The sequence below is a fragment of the Procambarus clarkii genome, chromosome 17 (assembly GCF_040958095.1).
Source record: "Procambarus clarkii isolate CNS0578487 chromosome 17, FALCON_Pclarkii_2.0, whole genome shotgun sequence".
NCBI lineage: Eukaryota > Metazoa > Arthropoda > Malacostraca > Decapoda > Cambaridae > Procambarus > Procambarus clarkii.
In genome coordinates, this window is record NC_091166.1 from 40,362,519 (window position 1) to 40,390,002 (window position 27,484).

At 36.4% G+C, this 27,484-nt stretch overlaps 1 protein-coding gene across 3 annotated transcripts in view; it reads right to left on the minus strand.

Moving 5' to 3' along the window:
• Positions 1-24,767, minus strand: part of LOC123772458 (Ubiquitin specific protease 8) — a 40,837-nt gene extending 16,070 nt beyond the window's left edge. Inside the window, exons 1-15 of one of the 3 annotated variants that reach the window (XM_069325874.1) lie at positions 24,034-24,767; positions 21,457-21,560; positions 20,606-20,714; positions 19,903-20,024; positions 18,817-18,962; positions 17,219-17,387; positions 15,360-15,519; positions 13,931-14,078; positions 12,350-12,798; positions 11,583-11,729; positions 10,488-10,631; positions 8,610-8,773; positions 8,178-8,239; positions 6,625-6,734; positions 2,129-2,269 (exon numbers count right to left, since the gene is read on the minus strand). In XM_069325874.1, the coding sequence (XP_069181975.1) occupies positions 2,129-2,269; positions 6,625-6,734; positions 8,178-8,239; positions 8,610-8,773; positions 10,488-10,631; positions 11,583-11,729; positions 12,350-12,798; positions 13,931-14,078; positions 15,360-15,519; positions 17,219-17,387; positions 18,817-18,962; positions 19,903-20,024; positions 20,606-20,714; positions 21,457-21,551 (2,166 nt within the window). In that variant the 5' untranslated portion in view covers positions 21,552-21,560; positions 24,034-24,767. Of the gene's footprint in view, positions 1-2,128; positions 2,270-6,624; positions 6,735-8,177; positions 8,240-8,609; positions 8,774-10,487; positions 10,632-11,582; positions 11,730-12,349; positions 12,799-13,930; positions 14,079-15,359; positions 15,520-17,218; positions 17,388-18,816; positions 18,963-19,902; positions 20,025-20,605; positions 20,715-21,456; positions 21,561-23,551; positions 23,765-24,033 lie in introns of those variants that run through there. The other 2 variants (XM_045765643.2, XM_045765645.2) reach the window with 2 other exon arrangements.
• Positions 24,768-27,484: the final 2,717 nt, after the last annotated feature.

Consider the following 27,484-nt stretch of genomic DNA (forward strand, 5'->3'; position numbering starts at 1 on the left):
AGAAGGAAAGAGACAAGAATATAACTTTCTCCTGTAGATAGTGTATCTTTCTATACATTAATTACTCAACTATTTGTTTATCTTTATTCACTACAGCAAGAGAATTTAACATTAGAGGCTCACGTGAATTAATAACTTATAGTGTAACTTACCTCAAAGGTTTGTGTTGTCTGTTGGACAGGATTACTACAGTACAGTCCAGTGCATGACTGTCCCCAAGTCATGACTAATTAATCATAATACGCTTGACAAGCTTTTCTTGAACATTCACTTTTATTTGGTTTGAAAAATAATCATGAATACTTGAGCACGGCTATTATGTCAAAATTTCTGTTGATGGAAGTAAAGTACTGAACGTGTTCCGTTACTCTGATGTTTGACAATGAAGGGCATTTAATATCACACTGCACTGTTTATTCTCACTCACTCTTATCATTATATGATATTTTCAAATAGTCCCTTAAAGAACTCTTTTGAAGACATCTTTTATATTATAATTACTGTCATCACTTTATCTTGATCTCATAGTTTGTTTTGCATACCTGGAGCATACTTGGAGAGGGTTCTGGGAATAATTCTACTTCCCGAGCCCAGCCTGAGGCCAGCATGTTAGAGAATATCGTGTGAACATCTATAAATATCAACAACAATCAGTGTACTAACATATCCCAGTTTCTAGGATAATGAATTAAGAGAACACAAAAATTAGTACTCGTCACTTTACTTCAGGAGTGGAACTGTCCAATGGCAGATGTCACCAATGTACTGAGACCCCAACAATGCTGACTCATACAAGTGCTCCTTTGTTGGTATTCGTACACAACTGGAACGTTAAGCCCCGAGTCCAGGCACACATGACACATTTTACTCTCTTGCTCCACACTTCTTACCAGTATCCTAACAAGGAAATGACACAGACAGACAGGCGGGCAGAACTTTTTTGGGGCATCAGTAACCACAAATAATTATATGAAGACAAGGCCTGCCTACACAAGAAGAAAATACCATAATAAAGTAAAGTATGAACTCATATTAGGTTTTTCTAGTATACTTGTATCATTATTCTGCAGATTGCGATATTCTGCACATTGATATTGTGATCCTGAATTGACTAAATTAGTTTACAGGAGGAGGATTCAAGAGGAGAATTGTTAAAAGATAAAGAAAACTATGTATCATAAGGTCTCATTAAATACATTAACACTTGGTGTAGATAAAAACTAGATGAATACTCACATGTATTTAGCTCTACCTATAACTAACCATAACTTTTTATGCACATGTGAGTATGAATGTTCATTTTTAGTAAGTATTCATGTCCACAAGTTTGTATGTGTGCACTTACCTGGTTGTAAGAGTACATGCATGAGCAATTTAAACAACATACATAAACACATCAGACAGCCAACAGCCACACATTCATTGCTTATGGGCTTAAGGTTCAGTCTGGCAAGGTCAACCACTTGCGGGGCTTCCCCCCCCCGTACTCGAACGTCTCGCAGCTTAGCACATCAACACTGATTATTCACATTATATTTACATCAACATATTACCTGAACTAAATAGGATTAGGATTGAATCACATTTGGTGGCTTTTAACTCGTGTATTATATATAACTACAGATACTGTATTCTGGAATTTAAGGGCCTTCTCCACATGGCCCTTGTGGTGGAGGAGGAGGATGGCAGACCTGGACTCCAGGTGAATTAGATCAAGGGTTGTTTACCTGGGCCAACTTTTGTTTCCATTGTCTTTTATATTTTAAATTAATTAGGAGCAGTGGTTTGAATTGTTACGCCGATGACTTTCCGAGCAGTAACCTCAATTTTAGGCACATCTTTGATACCCAGCTCCCTTGCCCATTGAGAAAATTAGATTCTAATACCGGTTTCTGATAAGGTGCATAAATCTCACGGGCCTGGAATGACTGGGAGGGTCTGGAGTACTTGGCTCCTAAGCTCCAGCTAGTTACTTAGGATTTATCCAAAAGAAAAAGAAGCAATACTGTTCCCTGTGATAAATAACTAATATAAAGCCAAAAAGATCTAAACAAAATTAAAAGGATTCTAAAATTAATTTACATACTAATATTATATATGACTTTAAATATTCTGAAAAGCTACTCACCACACTCCCATATCTTGGTTCAAAATTTCTCTGCCGAGCAGCATTAATATTTCTTCGCTGTGGGGTCCCTAATGGCTTGAGACCTCGGTCAAAACTTGGCATTGTACTCCCAAAAGTCATTTTATCATCATCATCTTCAAGCTGAAAAATAATAACATCTTATAATAGAATCACTTAATTTTCTAAATAATGGCTAGTTCACAAAATGTATCTAGGCCTTGCTTATACTGTACATACTCCATTTTCATCGATTACGATCAAAAGAAATAAACCAAAATCCACCATTTGCTACATTAGAATGTCTCCCAATTCATAATGCTCCCCATTATATATCCCCAGAATCCTCTCCTAAGGATCCAATCACACTTATAACTCTACACCGTGATCCAATCCCTTTGATAACACACCCATAAATCCAATTTGGAGGAAGTTTAAATGTTAGTAATGAATCCAATCACTTCCATAATGATAGTCAAGGAACCAATGACTTTCATAGCCATCCTAAAAAATACAACCATAACCCTCCTCAAGGATACAATCACCTCCATGAGCATCCTCAAAGAATCTGGAGAATGATGAATATTGTCTCAATATTTAAGAAAGAGAACAGATATGACGTAATAAGCTATAGACCAATTATAAATAATTTTAATACAATTATGATTAACAATTAAAATCATGCTTAAACTTGATTGAATTTTATGATGGATTCACCAAAATATGACAAGAGAAGGAAGGATGATTGGACTGCATGTTCCTAGGTCTGCCAGAAAGCTTTTGATAGTTTCTCATAAAAGACTAATACACAAAATGAAGAGGTCACAGAGGATAATAGGAAAAGTACTGGACTGGGCCCAGGAGTACATGAAAGACCAGACACAAAAGGAAAGTGGTACTCCACAGGGTGCTCTGTCCTAGTACCACTGCTCTTTGTAATTGATGTAAACGACCGAGATCTCGGAAAAAGGAGTGAGTTCGCAATGTTTGCAGATGATGCAAAGTTAATAATGAGAATAAAAACTGAAGAGGACTGCATGGTGCTTCAAGCAGACCCTGACAAACTTTACAAGTAGGCAGACAAATGGCTGCTGGAATTCAATCTAAGTGTAAAATAATGAAAATTGGTAAAGGGGACAGGAGACCTGTATTGATCTACACCATAAGAGGAAGCCAATTACAAGAAACAATGAGAGAAATAGACCTGGGAATAGACAATCCCAACACTAACACCAAAAGATCATTTAAACAGGATAACATCAGCAGCATATGGAAAATTAGCAAACATATTAACATTATTTAAGAATCAAAACAGCAAGGCTTTTAAGTTCATACACACACACACTGTCTATGTGAGACTATTACTTGGGTATGCAGCACCAGCATGGAACCCACACCAGCATAGAACCCACACCAATTTTCTCAAAGAAGCTTGAGAAAATTCAGAGGCTTGCAACTACATTAGCACCAAAATTGAGATGAGGATGGGTTGAGAGAACTCACCCTTACAATCTTAGAGGAGAGGAGAGAGAATATATGAGGATATATGATCACTACATAAAAGATCCTAAGGGGAAAAGACAAATGGACATTAGAAGTCCATTTAAATTAAGAGGTAGGACAAGGAGACATCAGTGGAAGCTCAACTATAGAATTGAGTCATAGATAGATGTAAGTAAGTTCTCATTGCAGATGAAAAGTCACAATAACATAGCTGAAAAATGTAGACCAAACCACACACTAGAAATTGAAGAGAAGAGAAGCTGAAGTTCTCATTCCCTATATGAGTGGTCGGTAAGTGGAATGCATTGAAGGAAGAGGTTGTTGAAGCCATTTACATTTACAACTTAACCAAAAAATGAAAACGTTATTGTTCTGAGAAGTAATTAACATGCCATGCATATGTGCTTAGGAGGCAGGGCATAAAGGGCTAGAACTCACTCTCCCATAGTCATGGGTAAGTAAACACTTAACAACTCAATCATTTCCATAACCATCCTTCAGGATCCAATCACCTCTGTAACCATCCTCAAGTATCCAATCACTTCCCTAACCATCCTCAAGGATCCAATCACTTCCCTAACCATCCTTCAGGATCCAATCACTTTCCTAACCATCCTCAAGGATCCAATCACTTCCCTAACCATCCTCAAGGATCCAATCACTTCCCTAACCATCCTCAAGGATCCAATCACTTCCCTAACCATCCTCAAGGATCCAATCACATCCCTAACCATCCTCAAGGATCCAATCACTTCCCTAACCATCCTCAAGGATCCAATCACTTCCCTAACCATCCTCAAGGATCCAATCACATCCCTAACCATCCTCAAGTATCCAATCACTTCCCTAACTATCCTCAAGTATCCAATCACTTCCCTAACCATCCTCAAGGATCCAATCACTTCCCTAACCATCCTCAACGGTCCAATGACTTGTTTAACTCTCTGTAATAATCCCATCACTTTAATAATCCTTTCATATTTAACATTTTTTTCACAAATGTTTATTAAGAAGTTCAGACACTGTCATATCTCACATTATCTTGGCTCTGGAAAGCCATTACTTTTCACTGCTATCTGTAGATCAACTTAGATAGCTCCCACCTCACATTATCTTGGCCCTGGGAAGCCATTACTGAGGGCAAACAATTATAGTACCCCCTAACAGTGGTGATGCAACCAATGCTATATACAGAATATTAACCAGCATGATGCAAAGCTGCATCGACAAACTATGTAGATATATTCAATCCAGTTACGAATGATAATTATTTAAGCACATTATTCGTTAACTCGTAGCATTACAGTTTTTGAGGTCCCATAACAAAACTGGGCACAAGAACACACATCAAAGTTACTGTATTTACACCGACATGGTAAGAGCCCACATCAACAAGCAGGGCCTGGATGTTAGGAACAGTTTGAGTGCCCACACACATCTAATGACTGGGTATAGAACCCCTGGGAATGTAATGCTGGCAAGACTAACATCAAAATGTTTTCCCATACAGTATATGGTTCTTATGTGTACCAACCAATCATCTGTACAAAAATACTCTCAGTTATAAATCATATATATTAGCATTATGTTCCCACTTTCATGGGATGGGAAGGGATCAACGTGGAAGAAACAAAACGATAATACAGGAGAAAGCAACAGACACCCACTTGTTTTCAGTGTCATGACTATTCATCTCTTGCTAGGCCTGTCTCTCCTCCTACTGTCTCCTCTCCTCCTACTGTCTCCTCTCCTCCTTAAAATTCACTTGAATCCTCTCTCTTTACTACTCTTATTATCCTCCATTAATTTCAAATGACCAAACCATTTCAGTATAATTTCTTCAATCTTATAAGTTAATAACTCTTGACTTTGTAACTTTCCATGGCATTTATATTCCTTACTCTATCCTCCTAGCACCACAAATGCATCTTAGGTGCCAAATATCCACCGCCCCATTTCTGGCTTTTTATACTTGTGTTGTAGCAGTATTTAAAACTGTACATAATGGTATTAGAGACTGTACCACACTCTTTTCAGGCTGCACCATTACTTTACTTTTGTTGAGACTCACTTTTAACAGGTTTCTCTTACATTCATCAACCATACTCAATCACTTCCTGCCAAAAGATCTGCATCATCTACATGCAGTACATCAGGTTTGATACACTGTACTGTTAAATAAAAGTAAGACAATATGGGGACAACTTGCCATTTAAATGACCCATTTATTCAATATTTACATACCAGAGGTATTTCATTAAACTAAACAATCATCATTATCTTATTTACTAGTTTCATGGGGAAGGAAGGCATCAGCATGTATAGAAGACTGAAAAGCAGTAGAGTGAGAAAATACTAAACCTATTTAAAATTAGGTGCTAAATGTAGCCCCAGTGGTCACAATATCTTAAAGTAATGTTAATTCAACAATGAATTAATGTTACTCTTGGATATTTTTGCCCAATGGGGTGAAACCAGCCTTTTTTTTTTTTGGTGGTGGGATTAAGTAGCTACCAGAGTTAAGTGCAGTCCAGCCAAGGCTTATTCATGCCCCCATGCCCCCTGGTGTACTTTCCTAAGGTTTGGCTCATCCACCACAGTGCAAGAGGTGGATGTAGTGTCCACCTCACTGTCCACCACATGTAGAATGTAAATGGACAGTGAGGAATAATGATGTAAGAATAATATGGCTAATAAAGCAAGAAAATACTGAAAAAGTAAGTTTAGAACACCTAAACAGTTTGAACACGATCAGAAAACAAATGACTGCTTTTGAGGAATACTATACACAGGTAGTGGAAGGGCAGACTGGCTAAGAACAAGCTGGATGAATGCAGTGATACAGTATGTGGCTAAAAAAGGAGGGTACAATGGAGGATGAAATGGTGTTGTGCAAGAATAGAAATGCTTCTATAAGGCTCTGAAAATGCTATCATACTAGTAAAGGATATATAAAGCACTTATTATAGGCAGATAAATACGCTTAAGAGTCTTACCTGAGACAGGTTGAATGCAGAATGTGACCGCTTGAGATTTGACCCAGCCCTAACTGGTGAGGAACGAGGAGAGCCTCGTAGTTTGGTAGTGTAAGTCTCGCCACCAGTACCTGAAGAATCTCAACTTATTGTACTTTAACCAATGGTATTATGCCGAGGTATTAAGCATCACTGTTTTCACCATCTCTGTGTCATCATATCTAATGTAAAGTGTGCATCAAAGCTGCATCCAAAAATGTTCTGTATTTCATTTCTCTCCATTACATATTGTAATCTTTGTCTTCAACTGACACTTACACCTCTCATTGCCTTCACCTGCCATGTTTACATCTTTCATTGCCTTCACCAGAAATATTAATTTGTAAATAATTAACAAAACTGAAAAGTAAATAAGACGGATAGAAATTTCAACGACATCAACTTTACTAATAAAGTTGAAAGTTAAGAGATGTTGAAGAAATATCTAAGACTTGATTCACTTATTATTTAGTTATAGAATAATTTCTTGCTAAGTGGAAGTTTTCCAATTTCTCTAATAAAAAACCAGCGTTGAATGTAATGGAGCACTACTTTCTGGGTGAGCCCCAGTGGCTCCCTGATGCTACTATGCTGGTACAGTGCTATCAGACACAGGATTCTTTTAGGCCTACCTGGGACCATGAGCCAGAACCTGGCATCCTCTAGAGAGAAGCAGGGACCAGTGGCACTTGATAATATTTCTATAAATTTATTCATGTCTGTCACCCACCTGGAAAGCACCCAAAAAAGTAGGGAACCAAAACAGACCACTGCTGGTTAGAAATTAAACTGCAGCCTCTAAACTGTCAAGAAAAATTCTACCAACAATATAAACAAATGATCGAAAATTCAGGAAACTAGCACAAACTCATTTTCCCCCCTCCCCCCCCCATGTTTGGGGGAAGGAGAGGGGCAACCCAGGACAGCTGGCTGCTCCAGCCTCAGTTATATGATGATGGAAACACTTTTGACTCCTTAAGGGAGGGAGTGTGTCAGGGATTTAAATTTAATTAATAAATTTAATTACAAAGAACTGAGGGTGGAGCAGCTGGATGACCTGGGGTGCCTCTCTCCCTCCCTCCCCCCCACCCACACTAGGGGAGGGGGGGGGGGGAGCACCCAATTTGTGCTAGTTTCATAAATTTTTTATTGTTTGTTTACATTGTTAGGGAGTTCTTTTGATGGATTGGAGGTTGCAGTTTTATTTCTAACTAACAGTGGTCAGTTTTGGTTTCCTGTTTTTCTGGGTGCCTTCCCCGGTGTGTGCCAGGTATGAATAAATTCATAGAAATTATATAAAAAATGCTACTGTTTCCTGCACCTCTAGAGGAAGCCAGGTTCTGGCTATTAGTCCCCGGTAGGCCTAAAAGAACGCTGCGACTGATGGCCCCAAGTAGTTTGACATTATCAGTATAGAAGCTTCAAGGAGCCACAAGGGGCTCCTCCCAGAAAAAGCAAATATGATAGTCAATGGATCTGGAAAGTCAAGTAGAAAATTCATAGATAAAAACAGTGACAATTAGTACTGCACTCACCCTTTGTCTTCAGAGAGCGAGATTCCCCATCCACTCGTGATCTCCTTTCCTCAAGTTTTTGCCTATAACGAAACCCTTGCTGTAATTCACGATCATATATATTATTTCTTAACCAAATTATGTTATTTTCTCTCAGGTAGTGTGGTTATGAATATCATTGAAGAATATAAAGAACTGTAGTGTGTATTCTAATTCAAGCTGTTATATAGAATTCCAGTATTTCTCGAAATGTAGATAAACCAAGAAAATACTAAATTTAATCTATTTTAAACTTTCTCACAACACTGTACTGTATAAAAAAATACATTTGACCTTTTTACTCATATTAAAAAAATAATAATTTTTTAGCATATTTTCACATCCAGTATAGTTTATATAAACTAGTTTTCCTAGTCAAAATAGGAAGTAAAGTAAGACAATTTATCTTGTCACCTCTCTATTTCAGCCTCTTGGGCCTTCTGCTCACTTAACAGCTTCTCCTTTTCTGCCTGCTCTTTCAGTCTCTTTTCTTTTTCTTTCCTTTCTTTACGCATACGTTCTACTTGCTCCTGTAGAGCCTTTCTCTTGTCTTCTTGCTTCTGTAGACGATCTTGATCCTAAAAAAGATGAGAACATAAGCAAAGAAGATTAAACCTGAATTTAAGATATACAAACTTACCATATACATGGATCACATATTAAATGATTTAATTACCTATTTACAATCTTATTTTTAATGTGATGATTAATAAAGCTATATTTATTATGTTATCTTTTAATCCACATATACTGTTTTCTGTCTCTTCAAAAGAAATAATGCCTTTTCAGGATCCAGGAAGTCCGTGAACCAAAGCAAGCAACTGCTGGATTCAAGAAATCAAAGCACGTTCATCCCACCTTCCTTACACTTTTTGGGGGGGATGGGGGGGGGGGGGGGCAAGCCCCTCCAGGGCTTGAGTCCCCAGTTCTTACACTGATGCAGTTGTGACTACAACCACAGAATAGTTCCCAGGTCACCTCTCTGCCCAGCCCGTCCTCCGTCTTTCCCAATGTCAAAAAAACGATCAATTTAAAAATGTCCTCTCCTAACCTACCAGAGGACTCCAAAACAGAAAATGGGACAGTATGTCACTTTTGCGAGCCACTTACATTTTCTAGCAAGATAATTTTTGCTGTTATGTAACGCATACCATCGAAATGCGACGTTCTTTGGAGGAGGATAAATTGCTCTGCCACACATGCCCCTCTGCTTTTCAGCTAAGTGGTTTTAGGACTTTGCCTTTGTGGCATTTCTAGTAACACTGTTGTATAGTGTGAGCCTGGCATTTGGTGTGCCAAGTAAGAAGTCTATCTCTTGTGGTTTAGCTGTAGTGGCCTGGAGAACTTGCATTTTTTTTTGGTAGAAATGAGGCAAGGTGCTGCACAGTAATAACATTGACTATTTATTTTCATTGTTTCTTACTATATTTATTTACTTTTTTCATTGTAACAAGCTGCCATTGATGCTTTGTGAGTGGATCCAGTGTCGTTCCAAGAGTCATGTTTTTTTAAGTTCACCAGCAGTGTTATTAAGTCAAGCCAACCTGGGGTCTATCCTTGTGCCCATGATGTTCCGAAGTACGCAGCACTTGCAGCTGTGTTTGCTTATACTGTATGTCTTGGGATGATATTTGGGTGTGGGGTTTTGGTTATCTAACAGGGTTCTGGTGGGCTGGTATTTAGTCAATGTTCCTGGGTCTCAGCTTCCTTGTGAGGGCCTTTCGACCTCGATTCTTGTCCTTGTCTTGAGTGCCTGTCATTCTGTCTCCTCCTCAGTAAGTCCCTGTGTTTCCTCCTTTGTGGGTAGTTAACTTTAGGGAGCCACATAGTTCCCCCACCAGAAAACCCTCATTGAATGTTATGAAACGCAAATTTCTGGGCGAACCCTGGTGGCTCCCTGTTAGGATTTAAATTATAGAATTTAAAATAGTGAATGACTATTGAACAAGAAGAAAACATAAAAAAAAGCTCTTTCCGAGCTTAAACACTTACTCGTAATATACTGTAAACTTAAATATGTAAATAAATAGCCATACATGCGAAGTGTGATTGAAAATTGATTAAGTGCCAATTTCAATGTTACCACAAAACAAAGGCAGGTGCAAGAATTATAATGAAGTGAGAGAGGGAATTAACAAAACAAAGGTTACATATTAATTAATAAATTAACAATAAATCAGATCTCTACTTACATTTTGAAAGATAATTACACAAACTAAAAAAAAAACTTTTCAGTATTCTAAGTGAACACTTTATCAGACAGATCTTACAGGAAACACTGAAATATCTCACTTCTTTCTGAAGTTGAGCTTCAGCATCATGATCCAACTGTGCCGTGGGTTCCAGGTTCAGATTGCTCAAACGACCCGACAATGCAAGATTAACCATCCTCCACAGTTCCTCATTTTGCTTGTGAATTTTGTTGTATTGCTCTTCCTGTTAGAAATAAAGAATAACATTAAAAAAGACTGCAATTAACAAATAAAAGTAGAAAATTCATAAAATAGATTATGAAAAAATTGATGGGTTGATAGTAGTTGATGAAAAGTGGTAACCCTATGCTAGCATATTTCAGAGGATATGACCAGTCCTGAGGCTGTAACAATTACATAATATTGCAATACAGAAATATAATAAGGAGATTACAGTGGACTAAATACATGGTCTTAAAAGCATTCTTGTTTAGATTTGTAAATGCCAGTGGTAGTGGTGGTAGTGGTGGTGGTTGGTGAGTGGAAGAAGAAATAGACAAACTAGCAGATAACTGTCAGGAAAGGATGCAGTTTTTCATAATACAATTATGAAAAACTTGAAACTTTGGTTTACAGTTATAAAAATCTAATACCACTGTGTATACAGCAGTATGGTTCCTACATACACACATTCCAAATATAAACAGAATATCTGTTGCAAAACATCTTAGGATATAGTTTGCAACCGAGACTAAAGTATTAGTTTCTATAGAAGAAATTAACACTTTAACCTACTAGAATGAGCTGTGCTCATAAATTCACTGCTGGTTCAATCATTCTAATCCAGTTAAGATTCTTCAGAACATTATCCAACTACCTAACCCATAGAAGCAGCAAACTAACATTTGCATTTAAATATAATTTCAAATGTTTCAATACTTCTCAAAAAGATTACATTGTCAAAAATCACTTAAAATATATTTACTGTATATAGATACACAATATTTAAGGCAAAGTTTGAATTCTGATAATTTAAGGCAAGTAACTACATTATGTGATTCAAAAATCCTATCAAAAGGTATGCTTTGAAACTTCTTCCATAGGTAGATGAAGCCAGCTCACATCAACTTTACATAAATATGAGATTTAGGATTTAGTACTTTATTATACTGCATATAAAATGAAAATTTCTTACCATGTCTGAACTTTTTGCTTGTAGCTTGTCTATCTCTTCCTGTAACCTCTTTTCTGTCTGCTGTAATTGAGCTCGACTTTGTTCATCGCGAGCCATTTCTCGCTGTGTTGTTGTTGCTTCCATTTCCTCTATCTTTTTAATAGTGTCCTGAAAAAGAAAAAGATCTTTGTCTCACTTTATATATTGTACTGTAAATACTCTTTCTGCACTCAGTGAAAATCAATAAACCTAATTAGTGAAAGGTTACAGATTTGAAAAAATTAGCCTTTATTGTGATTAGCCAATTACAGCTACCTTATCTGGCAGAAAGAGAGCAAGATTATATGTTGATTAAAAAAAATAAGCTAAATGCTATAAGAGAAAACAATGACAAGTTTCTATTAAATGTTATTATTACCTCAAGATTTATAAGCCCAACTATTATTCACTGTATTTTTTTATGCTTACAAAATTAATAACTAATCCCAAGTAATATTTATTAAATTATTTTATCAGGGGACAGACAGCCTGCATGTGTCTCAAGGTCCCCCCCCCCAAGGTTGAACTATTGACCCTCCCTAAAATACAATTCCACAAGAGTTAACTAACTCCCAGGTACCTATTTACTGCTAGGTGAACCATTTCCACCCACCCATTTCTGTACCATTCTGGATTTGAGCCTGGGATTCCCCACTGAGTCAAGAATGAACCCAATTGTACTACTAGGACCAATATTGTATACTATAGAGCAACAACAAATCTACTAAGAGCAGATACAAGAATATTACCTCCTCGACTTTCATTGACTGCTCCAACAGTTCCTGTTCTTCATCCAGCTCCAATTTCTTTGCAGCAAGATTTGCAAGCAGTTCTCTAGGCTTCAGTGCTCTACTTGGTATAGATGGTGTGTTATCTACTTTGTCTGCAAAATTGCTGATTTTTCTGGTTTTCTGGTAATCAAGATCTCTATTTGAGTCTTTAATATTCCAAGTATTAATTTTTGAATCAAGCAGAACCTTAATTGGACTTCCTTCTACTTCAGTTTCATTATTATAAACTTTAGAAATATCTAAGTTGTTGTTGATATTCTTGTTATTATTCTTGCTATCCATAAGTTCCTCAGTTACTATTGGCTTGAGAGGTGGTTTTACTGTTGGTAAAGCAGCTGTTTTGGCCCCTGGACTTGGAGACGGAGTAATCAGGAAGGCTTTATCCAAGTCAGGGTATTCAAAATTCACTGTTCAGAAATACAGACAATAGAATTAGATACTTAACATGCCATTTAAGAACTACTGTATATGAATACTGTATTATAAAGCAAAAATATCTTAATTTACTTTCACAATGCAATAAAGTTTATTTATATTTTAAGATAATATTAACATTTTTATGACATATTGCTCTTAAATGGACACAACATATAGAACCATAATTATTAAAACAACACTTAGATGGCCAATGCCAAAAGCCAAGAAGTAAAGCCAATGAGATGGAGTGAAGAGATATATATTGGAAACAGCATCTAGTGATGCCAATGAGAGTAAGGAGAGTATTCACCCAAAGTAAAATGGGCATAAAGAGAATAGAATACAAGGAGCCATGGGAAGTCAGTGAGAATTGTGTAACACTGGCTATAGCTGAACTGAAGGAACAGATTGACAAATAAGCTAAATATGCAATGAAGGAGAAAGAGGGGCCCCATTTATTTAGCTCTTCACTGGGATCCTTGTAGGAAGCATTGCTGGAGAGTTTTCCAATGTCTTGTGCGCCTTTTCCTCATTATAAATAAACAGTACGAGAAAACTAAAATAATAATTTGTCCGAGTATGATAAATCCATAAAAAGTCACATCCTTAAGAGACAGAGGAACAGATGTGAACATGTCTAGTGATCCGAGGACCAAATGCCCACATTTGCCACTTGGAGCAGGTGACAGGTAATGATTTATGATGGACAGGCCAGAACATTTTAGGTTTCCTGGGTTATTCAATTGATATAATAAATTAGATAGACTGATGTAGGGCTCTAATTTATAAAATCTATTTTTTTTTTTTTTTGCAGGGCTATTTCTGCACAGGCCCTAAGCCTCTGGCTGGCCCACTAGTATAATAAAGCCTATTGATATGGATGTTTAAGCCTTACCCCTACTAAACAAGCTATACATAAAGATAGAAGTGTATTGTATGAAGACTTACTCATATTTCCATTGTTTGGTTATGTGACAATTGTTTTAAAAAATGGGGCATTTAACGAATGATAATGACTAATGATGAGCATCTTTGTCGTAATTCGCAACGGAAGCAGAATTTTAAAGAACATACAAATGTAGGTGGACAAAACAAAACATAAGCATTCAAACTTTAACTCACGTGATACTGGCTCTTGGTGTCTCATTACTGATGGGTTGCGTGGCTTTGCTCTAGGATTAGTAGTATGCATGGGATACATCAATTGCCACATTTCGTACCCTCCAAGTAGCACCCACGGACGGCTTTTGTACGGCTTACCTGGATCCCACTAGTAGACAAGCTTATATTTAGAAAAATTCAGGAAGCAAGAATACTCATGACATTCAAAAATCATCAACTACAGTATTTATATTGCACAAGATAATAACAGTCAGCAGCATTAAACAAATAATTTAAATATTTCGCCTTAATCTGTTACTTTGAATACCGGGCACCTAGCTACCTGGGCAACATGGGCCGAGAACAGGGTACTCCTGCCTCTTACAATTGCTAGACCACTTTACCTTAGATGCCATGGAAAACAAGCAAAATGCTGATGCAATATACACAGATTTCACAAAAACTTTTGATGAATATAACCATGGTGCTATTGCACCCAAAATGTGCACAAAAGGAATTACTGGCAAAGTAGAGAGATGGATTTTTATCTTCCTAACAAATAGAGCCCAGAGTGTAATTGTCAAGAAAGTAATATCTGGATCATCCACTGTAAAAAGCTCAGTTCCCAAGGTACTGTGTTTGCTCCAATACTTTTTCTCATCCTCATATCAGACATAGACAAGGATACAAACAGTACAGTGTCATCCTTTAAAGATGACACTAGAATTTTCATGAGAGTAGATAATATAGATGACACAGCAAACTTCCAATTAGATGTTAGTCAAGTCTTTCAATGGGCAACAGAAAATAATATGATTTTTAATGAGGGAAAGTTCCAGTTACTGAGCTATGAAAAACTAAATTATAAAAATGGAGACCACACATAAAATGCAGTCAAACCACAATATTGAAATGAAAACCAATGGAAAGGATTTAAGAGTAATCATGTTGTAAGTCCTTACTTTTAAAAAACACAACACAGTAGCTGTCACACCGCAAGAATAATGACAAGTTGGATAACAAGAACCTTTCAAAGAAAAGATGTCATACCAAGATGATACTTTTTAAGACGCTGATGCTTTCTAGAGTGGAATATTGTTGTACACTAACACACTAACGGCCCCATTCAAAGCTGGTGAAATAGTTGATCTGGAGAGTGTAAAGAGCTTTTACTACTAGGTTCAATAAAACTTATTAAAAGATTTAAATCTGTATTCCCTAAAGTGCAGGCAGGAGTCAACCATAATAATTTACACTTGGAAAATACCAAAAGGACAGGTTCCAAATCTGCCCACAGAAATAACACCACATGAGACCAGAAGGCATGGCATGATATGCAAAATACTCCGCTGAAAAGCAGAGGTGCAATAGGCAATCCAAGAGAGAATGCGATCAATATCAAAGGCCCAAGACTTAACACACACACTACACAAATGGGGCAAAACTTTACCTTCACCATAGCATCTACAAGGGTCTTCAGAGGGGTTGTTAGAGGTAAATGTTCGGTGTTCCAGTCCACCAAGATCAAATAATCAACTGTGTGACGATGTTTCACCCAAAGACTACACGATGACTCGTCAAGTTCACTACCAATCCTTCCAGCTATTAACCTAGAAGAAATAAAAAAACCATGAAGTTCAAAAATTACAGGAGCATTTAAGGTAGTTAAAATATTATGAAAATACTAAATACAAATGGGATCATGGTGTGGAATTCCTAGTATAAGTAAGCAAGAAATTTGTGAAGAGCAATCAATCAAGAATTCTTCACCCAAGCCTTTCTACAAAAATCAAATGAAAACTTTAAAAATATACAAAATATTTATTCCACAATAATCACAGGTACTTCCTAAATCTAAGCATAACTTGAATATTGATCAAAAGATGATTGCACTGTAATTAGTATCTTACTTTTTATCTTGCTATTTTTACAAATAATCTAATATACATTTAAAGTGGTAAAATTTTAAATTTAAATTTATGCCTGGATATAATACAACTCCACTTTTTAAATTAAGGATGAACAATTTGATTAAATTAATTACAAAGACTGGCAAATTATATGTTTGTTAAAAAAAAATATATATACAGTATATACAGTATAGGTCAATTGTAACCAAGGCAGAGAGCTACAAAATGGAATATGAACCAAGCTGATTTGTGAAAACTGTTATGTAAAGAAAGTCAAATAGATTTTGTTGATGAACCACCACCTCTTCCTTACATACATAGGAAGGTCATGACTGGTAATTTATGGAGAGAAGTAACTTTGAAAAGATTACGAGAAGCAGGAACATCATAATGTGTGAGACACCAGGAATAATCTAACATTTTCACATTCCGGTGATGCTATAACGCTAACATGTCAAGCATGCGGCCCTTTGCAAGCATACCTTCAGCCCGCACAAAGGATACTGTCATTTGGTCATTTATTTATCTTGTTAATACAAATTTTCTGAAATAATTTTTATTATATGACTTCAATTAATTGCTGTCTGTGGCCCTCATGACAACACAAATGTGACTCATATGGCCCTAGGGGGGACCCTCAATATGATATGCCTGCTATTATGTGTCGTCCTTATTATGACAGTAAGTGTTCCAATGATGCTAAAACACGTCATCCATCTGCTGTTCACAAACATTCGTATATTTGTAGTCGTTGTGCATAATCTACATTATTACAAACACACTTTTGTTTTTGTGTCCATTTTCTAGTGAATTAATTTGCAATCATTATACCAAATTTATAGTTATAACCTAACAAATAACTGAGAAAATGCAAATTGATTGTAAACATTTTAAGCATTGCCAAGCAGGTCCTGGCACACAGGACCTAGCAAAAGGCCCAACCCCTCGGGCCCAAAGAAGAGCCCCAGAAACAGTTTACAGAGCCAGCCTAGAAGCGACAAAGAAAAACCACATGGGATGAGGGAAGATCGCAGATTTGCGAGAGGCAAAGAGACTGCGGACAATCGAAAAAAGAAGGAACCACGCCACTGCGACAGAACCTAGATAGTCACAAAGGTAACCCACCTTTCTCACAGTACTTTCAATACTAGCTGTGTCAGTGCATATATGTGACCCATGTAACCTCTTCCACTATGGAACACGTCCATCACTAACAAATTTCTCAAGTTATTTTCTGTAGTCTTCAAATAACTATTGTGCCATACACACTAACCACAACATTTAGCATACTAATGCTATTATAACTCTTACACTTACTATGTTCACAATTATTTTAGTATAAAGGTACAATTATGGCTCTTTTCTAATATGATCTAACTTTATAAATATTTTAACTAACCCTGGATTTAATATATCTTCCGATATATTAATTACATTTGGTAAAGCCATCTGTGACTCGGAAAAGTCTTCTGAAGGTCTGGTATCCAAAATCAGGTACGTTGAACACTTTTCTTTCATTAGAGAGTAGAGTTTCTTGCAGAATATAAATCCATCCTCTTCTGCCAAACCTAGAAATATAAGAATGTTAAGTAAAAACCATTGATAATAACCATGCATATACCATATTATATATATTATCTAAACCATAGTGTCAGGAAAAATATTTAAATCACATAAAGGAAAATATTAAATCCACTGAATCGAGCTATAATGTCTAAAAGTATAAATAATAATACTTGAAAATGAATACTGCATTGCAAAAAATGTGAACTAATTGGTCCACATTTGTGAGCAAAGGTTCATCAAATTCTTCACTATTGTCAAACAAATTAATTCTTTTAAGAGTTTATATTAAAACTGACTAGACTTTTGCTACCCAAACAAGAGCTCTTCCTTCTCTGACAAAGACATACTACTTTTTCTTTTTTTTTTTAGCCCAGATCTGTTCCTTTTCCTACCCAGAGCTGCTACTTTTCTGTCGCAAGCTGATAATTTTTTGGCCCAGAGCTGCACCCTTTCTCTCTCAGAAGTCCTACTTTTCTGACCCTTTTCTCAGTAAATTCAGCTGCTTTTTCTGACTCAGTACTATTTATTTCATGGCCCAGATGTTGTGGGGGATGAAGACTTTTTTTTAATTAATAAACAGCCCTACTGGTGTCTTTTAAACACTTCAATACTACAGCAACACCAATAAACTAATTACAAAAATTACACAAGTTATGTGAGAAAAAATCTGAATTTAATGGAAATACTATTTTCATTATGTGAACTTTTAAAATACAGACAATGGAACTCCCCTCAAGAGAAAATATTTTCATATTCATATAAAATCATAAGATTGAATTGTTTCACATGTATATTACTAACTTGAACTGAGTATTTACACCATGTCCAGCCTGAATTCTCACTTAATACACTGCAGTTTGGACACTTGACCACAGCATCAAAATTTTGGTCTAATAAAATCATCCTAATATTGACACACTCTTGGACTAATAAACATGAAACCCACTAATATATATTTAGTGGGTTTACTAGGTTCAAATACTTTTGGTTAGGCAAAACCACTGCAAATCTGACATGCCAAATAGTGAGAACAGGCTGATGTACCAATGTATATTTAGACATGACATTCAGTATCTTGTTGGAGATTCTCAATCTCTCGTCATGCAACCAACCCATTATTACCAATCAATCTGCTCTTGTTCCCCCTCTGATATAGTTGTAACGGCATAATGCTTTCCTCCTGATAATTATATATATTTTCCCCCTTCTATACAGTCCTGCCTCTCATCTGTATTGTTTTACTTATCTGTATTCACTACTCAAGTGAAGCAATCATTTATACTAGTTCAAGACAACTTAATGTAGGGGTAACAGCTCTTAGACTGCCATTTTATTTGGAACACCAGTACCATTATTAAGGAACAATAGTCTTCATTACAAATAAGACAGAAACTGCTAATACTCAAGACTCAATAAGTGAAAGCAACATACCATTTGTTACTGCTGTGCTTGTTGGTTTGACTGTCTCTGCTACTTTTTTGGCTTCTTTTTCTTTTTCTACTTGTTCAAGCCTCTCAGCTATTCTTTTCTCCTCTTCCAATTGTTCTAATTTGATTGCAGTACTTATAAATCCATACCTGCAACAAATGCATGTCATTAACTTTGATGAATTCTTCATTACTTATCTATCAGCTGTGCTCCTTTCTTTGAGAAATTAAATTGATTAGCACAATCTAATTAATTTTCCCATTTATGTATATCTGCACTTTATGAGCAGCCACTTAAGTGAAACATTTCTTTCACACTTCTTTAGTGCATCCACAATCTTCAGGGCTCAAAATCAGCTGATTTGTTAGAACTCACCTTCCTTCACTCTCAGTTATTCTCATAGACTCCATCCCTTTGATATAATATGCCATCTTTTTAATAACAGTCTTTTGGAAGACAGTATACTATTTTTCATCACTTCATTCATCACAACTACTCATCTTGTCTGTGGTTTGCTCATCCAATTTCTGTATTCTACAACCATCTTTACTACTACATTGGACTAAGCTTCACTAACATGCAACAACAATATTCAGTAATACACTATAACACTTCACTAAAACACTGCAGCAAGCTTCACTGATATACTATAACACTTCACTAATGCACTACAACAATATTCAATAATAAAACAGTAACTTTCTTCACAAATACACTACAACAATATTCACAAATACACTACAATTTGTGTATTATTAATACACCAATTATAGTGTATAATTAATATACTGCAACAATCTCACTAATACACTCATGAGGAGCAGATGATGAGAACAATAGGGAGAGTAAATACAGAGTAACATCTACAACATGTCAGAGGTGTTGGCTATGGGGTGATGAACAAGCAAAAAACTTTGTGTGCACAATATGAATGTGGATGGGTGGAAGAAAACTGGATAAACAATGTCAGTAAAACAAAAAATTAATTTCTTGTATCATTACTATATTTACTTAAAAACTAATCAGAAGTGCACTAGGGTCAACCAAATATATCACTCAGAATACACAGCAACACCATGACAGTCAAACCTGTTCTCAAGGCTCTTCTGTAATTCTTCTGCTCTATTAATTACTTTGACAGTCATCTTGGGATCCAAAAGGCCATCGTAGTATTTTTTGTTTTTCTTATAATCTGAATGCTTCTGTATGGTCTGAAAACAATCATGAGATTAGATATTAAGCCACTACCTGTATTTAAATTTCTGAACATATATTTTTACATCTTTCCTACTAATATATAGAAGTCTCAAGAAACAACAAACATTAATATGTCATTCCACATATACATAATATATATGCACTGTTGCCTGTGTGGGTCTATAATTTATCTACTTGTATGCATTATCAATAATCTATCTACTCATATCATATTTTTCACCCCACTCTTTTTGTTAAATACTGTACTTTGAAAATATCAGTTCTTCTATTAAAAATGTACAACACTGTACATCACTGTTGTGGGGTGCCTTATCCCAGCAAGCTAATTGTTGCCATTAGTCTCTGGCAGCTGTATCAAATTTCTTAAAAACTGTATTACTAAATCAATTCCATTATTCTTCCTTATACCTAGCAGGTTAGGATACAAAAGAATGGATGCACTTCAAGGTAGCAACAATAACCTGTAGTCAAAAAATAGTAGTCAGATATTAGGGGTAGGTACAGAACTGGGTGAGGAAAACGTGTGACCTAATAAGCCGAGATACAATACATACCAACACAGTTCAGTACATACCAACACAATTGAAAAGTATCTCATGTAGAGGACATAAGCTTTTTCTTCATCTTTAACTTTGTCCACAGCCTGTGCTTCTTTCAGAACTCTCTGGGCAGTATTCACCAACCTGAAGATATAACACACAACTAGACAAAATGGTAACAGGGATCAAAAGACACTGCTTTAGCAAAGTATAATTTCCCTCCTTTCCAGGAAACGGCTACATTATTATGAGATTTCAAGTAGGCCACTATCTCTACATTTTTTGCATTATGCTGTAGAAAGAAATTACTCATTCTGTTTGGTAAAGGAATGCTTTCATATTGTTGGGGACAGGAAGCCTGTTAGACTTATTGAGGTTTTCCTAGCCCAATGCCTGACATTCCCCCCAGGATGCAACATAAAATACCTATGTACTGCTAGGTGAACAGATGCATCTGGTGGGAGGAAATGTGTCCAAATATCTCATTCTATAATGAAATCGAACAGTTATATATATCTGATGTATTTTAGTAACTTTTTTCTAATGAAATGTATTCATGCTTTACATTGTAAAGCCACTGAGTGGCTTTACAAGACTGTAATTACCATATTTGTATCCTCACATTCCTTATGTACATTCTTGTATATGCATAAATAAATAAATAAATATTTAGCAAATAACAAAGTGTGAGCATTTCATCATTATTCACAGCACAAACACTGATTCAGGAAAATGTTAAAATTTAAAATGGAATTTAAAAATTAAATACTAATATAGTACTTTGCCCAAGCCAATAGTACTAAATTTGGTACTCAATTTGGTGAAACATTGAAGACTTGATACTTACAACTTGATTGAAGTTTTAAAATATGTTATTGGTACTTACATCTTGGGTGCAGCTTTGGGAATTTCATGAACTTGACAATTTAGCTCCTGTAATGATTTTGCCAAATACAGACGATGCACTCCTGTTTCTCCCATGTTTGTTCACTGAAAAAGTTAATACAGGTACAGTATAGTATATAAAAATAGGACGTTGAGCATAGTGAAACGTTTGTCCTATCTGGGCGCCTGAACATAGAGAATAAATTGGCTGTACTTAAAGAGATAACATGACTAGTAGCATGTTATATGTCCATGGATTATGAGTGTAGTGATTACCACACAATACAACCTCTCCTGCAACCTAATGGCTATCAGTATGATCGGCATTAAGCAGAATTATTCACTAACAATAGCTCCTCTACCAACAAAGCCAAGATCAACGGCAAGGCTTACTCAGTCAACACAGTCATCACAATCATTCTTCTACCACACTGGCTAGCAGTGATTTCATTTCTAAGTCAACTATCACTGACTTCAGTATCATACATAACCTGTACCAATAAACTCCAGTTATTGTTATACACATGTTTCATGTTCTTTGTCTTATAACCCTTGCCTATCAGGCCTATGGCAGACCAATGTTCATGTGGGTGGTTGGGGATTAGACAAAAGATATGTCTGGAGGTTGACTTCCAATCATGTCAGACAAGTATTAATTTTCTTCTCCAAAGATTGACAATATAACATGTTCTGCACCAATCTCTGAACACATAATATAACTAGTATTAGCCTTCCTAGGTGTCTACTAATCTATCAACCTAAACATTTGGGGTTCCTACATGCCTAATCTTTATTACGAAGTTTGTTATGATTTATGAAGTAGAACTTTATTGTGTTTGCACTAAGAATACCTTAGCTACCCTTACCTGCCCAATATATATTTTATTTATTTATTTATATATACAAGAGGTCTTACATTCTTGCACAGCCCCTAGCACACATAGCGTTTCGGGCAAGTCCTTAATCGTAATATTCCCCGGAATACGACCCACCAAATTGTTTAACAACCAGGTCCCCATTTTACTGTTGGGTAAACAGAGGCTACAGTAAAAGATTTGTGCCCAGTAAATCCTCCCTACAGATAATTATATATAGGTAAAGTGTAACAAAATTTGAAGAATATTAATATTTGGGTACATTGTAATAAAATTTGAAGATTATTATTTGAAAAGCCCTAGTTATTAATATAAACTATCAAACTATTACTCTCATTTAATTTGTATGAGAATACAAAATTATTAAATATAAAATATAAACTTTTACAAAGTAAAAGTTATTGGTACCATGATTTTCAACTCTGGATTTTCTGAACATTAGGCTACGTTAAATTATGTTTAGTTAAACTCACATGTTAGGTAATAACACAACTATATTCAGGATTGGTTTGAATAATACCGGATATAGTTTGGTTAAGGCAGATATAATTCTTTAGGTTAGAAGCAAATTGGAATGGAGTGCTGTAACTTATCATTTTGCCAATTAACATAAGGACTAAAAAAAAAAATTAAAATAAGCACAGAAAAGTTCTTCAGAAAATTTAAATAACATGACAAAAATCTCATCTTGAAATCTACAATACACTGTAATAACAAAAATAATACAAAAAAATAGCCAATAAGTGTAAAAGAGGAGTATGATATAGTCACACACACACAAAGGCATTTCGGCAAAAGCTCTCTTTTTTTTTTTTAGTATCAACACCATGTAGTGTATATCGTTAGGTTAGGATATATTAGCTAAGGCTGTATTACGTTCGACTACGTTAGGTTAGGTTAGGTTAGGTTATGTTGGGTGTCATTTGTCAGTTTTAAAACCCATTAGCAAACACTCTTGTGTATAATGTGACATGTATCCAAATTTACTTTTCACTTTGTCGTTCAACCATGACAATCCATTGACAAGCCCCATTTATTCATTTTTGTTACACCAAACAATCTCTTAAATAAAAATGGTCACAAAATGGGCACAAAATGGCCCACCAAGCTTTTATTGAACCAAAAAAATGCACAATTACCCCTTATTCTGACAAAGTTAATGACGATAAATTTACAAAAGGCAAATTCAGGACTAAGGGGTGGATAACTATCACTACTAACCAAGCCTCTCCATCATTACATTATATGGTTACAACCATACTTCACCACTACACGACAACAGCCTTACTTTGAGGGCTGTGTGGTTGCTTCCCGGCCTTGTGGTGGAGGTCACACAAGGAAGAACTGCAAGTAAATAGGATTACTACACTCACGTCAGGACACACAACGCTTACAACTCGCTACGCCACAACACTACAAAAAAAGTTATAATAGAAAATGAAACTGCTCTCAATATTCATGGGTGGCTTGTGCATTTTAGCATTAGCACGGGGTTATTTATTATTTATTTATTTATATACAAGAAGGTACAGTGGGTTTGTGAGAGTATATAATATTGGTGTTCTTGCATTCTTGCAAAGACATTAACACACACAGCGTTTCGGGCAGGTTCTTAATCTAATAGATAATTATAAGCAAGTAATTACTAGCAAAATTTGAAGAATATTAATGGGTACATTGTAGTAAAGTTTGAAGATTATTACCTGATTTACCCGAGGGCCACTAACCCTAGCGGCCTCGACGAGGACAGGAAGCCGGCGGTTTGTCGATGTCCCCCTCCCCCCTATTTGCCCTGATCTTTTCCAGGTATATTTTAAAATTCAACATGACTTTGGCAGTTACGGCTTCGGCGGGTAGGCGGTTCCATGGGTTAATAATCCTGTGGGTGAAAAAGCATCTCTTCTTCTCAGTCCTACATTGTACTCATCTAGTTGTGCTTGCGGGGGTTGAGCTCTGATTCTATGGTCCCGCCTCTCAACTGGTGTACAGATTCCTGAGCCTACTGGGCTCTATCATATCTACATTTGAAACCATGTATGGAGTCTGCTTTCACCACATCACTGCCTAATGCATTCCATCTGTTAATTACTCTTGACACCCAAGAGTTTGGTTAGCTTTTCTGACTGCTGCACCCACCTGTTGTTCAACTTTTGAGGAGTGGTGGATTTTGATTCCACGGTCCTTTTCTTCATCAATCTGCTGTAATGTAATCCTATTAATTTGGTACTTATTGATAGTTTTAGATTTAGCTACTCGGAACAAAAATTGCAAGTAGCACGGGCTATGGTGAGCCCGTAGTGGACTTACCTGGCACAGAAGAGGGGCGGTAACTGATGTCATTTTGAACATGGCGTGGCTTGTTATGCCCCACATTCATGGGATTGCATTTGTCGGAATTAAAAGGCGTTTGCCAATAATTACTAGGTACACTGTATCAAAATTTGCTTTCAACATAACAATTATGATATAAGTTGATGGCAGTGATTTCAATGCCGAAGTTGCATGTCTTAGGCACAAATATGGGGGGAGGGTGGGTAGCACAAGGTAGGAAACTATGAGGATGAAATTAGGTACTTTTTTGGTTTTACTTGTGGATCAGGCATATAGGATGGATAGCTTTTTAATTCTTTGGAGAGTGAGTTCCATAGACTAAATCCCTTTATTTTCATAAGTGTTTGCACAGATCTAGTCTGACTCTGGGGATATCAAAGATATATTTATTTCTGGTGTGGTGATTATGGGTTCTATTACTGTACATCTGTCAAGGAAGAGTTTCTGATGAAGATTTGCATTTAGGAACAAGGTTTTGTGCATATAAATAGCACAAGAGAATGTGTGGGGCGAGTGTATGTTTAGCAGGAATTTAAACAGAGGGGCTGTGTTGTCTGAAAAGTTTATTGTTATTGATCTGATAGCAGATTTTTATAGGACTTGAGGCAATTTGCAGTAGTTGAACCCCATGCACAGATACTATGTGTAAGATTGGGATAGATTGGCGAGTAGTATAATGAGAGGAGAGCAGAGTGGGGAAATATAATATCTAATTTTAGAGAGTATACCAATTTTTTATTTTTTTAGACTTTTTAGGTGCGTGTTGTATGTGTGTGGAGTCTCTTGTCTATGTATAGGCCAAGGAATTTCCCATCACTTTCATTACTTTTTTTTTTTTGCAGGGATATGCCTGCATAGGCCCTAAGCCTCTGGCTGAGCCACTAAAGTTTTATTACTGATGTTAACATTGTATATCTGAAGTTGAATTTCATTTTATGATTTGCTTCCAAATAAAATGTAGTAGATCTTTTCTATGTTTAGTGAGTTTGTTGATTGACATCCATGAGTGGATTTATTTGTTATTTACAATATTATTTCTAAATAAATGAGACATTTGGCAAATCACTGATGTATATAAGAAATAGGAGAGGTCCTAGGATGGTGCCCTGTGGCACTCCTATGGTTAATGGTAGAGTGCGAGAGGTTGTATTATTGATGGCTACATATTGGTGTCTGTCACCAAGATATGATCGAATATAGTTCAGGGCAAGGCCTCGTATTCCATAGTGGTGAAGTTTAAGTAAGAGGTAGCTATGGTTTACATTTTCGAAGGCCTTTCTCGGGTCAATGAAAAGCCCAACTGGGAACTCATTTTAGTCAAGGGCTGTGTAGATTATGTATATCAAGCAGACTAATAATGGCATCATTGGTACTCTTTTGGGAATGGAAGCCAAACTGACAGTGACTTCATGCGTTGAATTTTACAAGGTAGGTTACCTACCTTGAGGTTACCTCGAGGTGTTTCCGTAGGTAGTAGAGCTGTTTGTAAATAATTTTTTCAAATATTTTTGATAACATGGGTAGATTTGAAATCGGTCTGTAATTGTTTACGTAAGCCATATTGCCTCCTTTATAAACTGGCATTACTTGTGCTTTTTAAAGATATCATGGAAAGTATGACACTCTTGATATCTGTTGAATAAGATATGCTATGGGTATGGGTAGTGCAAGGGCATGAGCAGCACTCTTTTCATACCATAGAAGGTATTTCACTAGTGTTCCTAGCTTTGGTTTTTAGGGAGTGAATGATGGCCATAACATATGTCGAGCTGAGTGGTAAAAGGAGAAGAGTTAGGATAGCTGCCTGTAAGATATGTAGTAACACGTGTCTGGATTCTGTGGGATTTTTCTGGCAAGGTTAGCACCAGCTGATGAAAAGAAAGCTATTAAATTCAGTTGCTATTACTAAGCCTGTTGCAAGTGTGCAACCATCCTTGGAGAGTTTTATCTGCTTGACCGCTATCTATTTGACTGCTATGACTTGACCGTTATTTTTTAGCCTAATTTAGGGTGATTGCACATATTTGGAGTGCTAAAATGTCCTTTTTTCCCAAAAATTAGCAAATAAGTGAAAAAGGCAATGGCATATTTTACCAAAATCCACTTGCAGTTTGAAAAATACTTTGATTATTGGAAAAATGACTCTTTACCATTATTTTTTTAGAATAATTTAGAGTGATTGCATATACTTGGAGTTTTAAATTGTGTCTTTTTATACCAAAAATATGCAAATACTGTAAGTGAAAACGGCAATTTGTCATATTATCCAAATCCAAGAGCAGTTTGAAAAATACAACGAATATTGGATATATGACGTGACCATTATTTTTTAGTGTAATTCAGGGTGAATGCACATATTTAGTTTAAATTGCACATTTAGTTTTAAATTACGTCTTTTTATACCTAAAATATGCAAGTAAGGAAGTGAAAACGACAATTGGTCATTTTTTACCCAAATCCACCGGGAAAAGACTCTCTGGCCGGGCTGGTCTGTCTCGGCCCTTACTTGACTAGAATGAGCCTCCCTGGCCTGTCCGAACCAAGCCTCCTTTGCTGGGCTGGGCTGGGCCGGGCCGGTCTGTCCCGGCCCGAGTCATTTAATATATGACTGGGGATTACAAACCATCAATGGACACTAAATATGTAGCTGTGGGGGGCACAAACCATCAATGGACAGTCAATATGCAGCTGTGGGGGGACACAAACCATCAATGGACAGTCAATATGCAGCCGAGGAAGGGCAAAAACCATCAATGGATGCTCGATGTATGGCTGTGGGGAGCACAGACCAACAATGGAGTCAATATGCAGCTACGGGTGGGG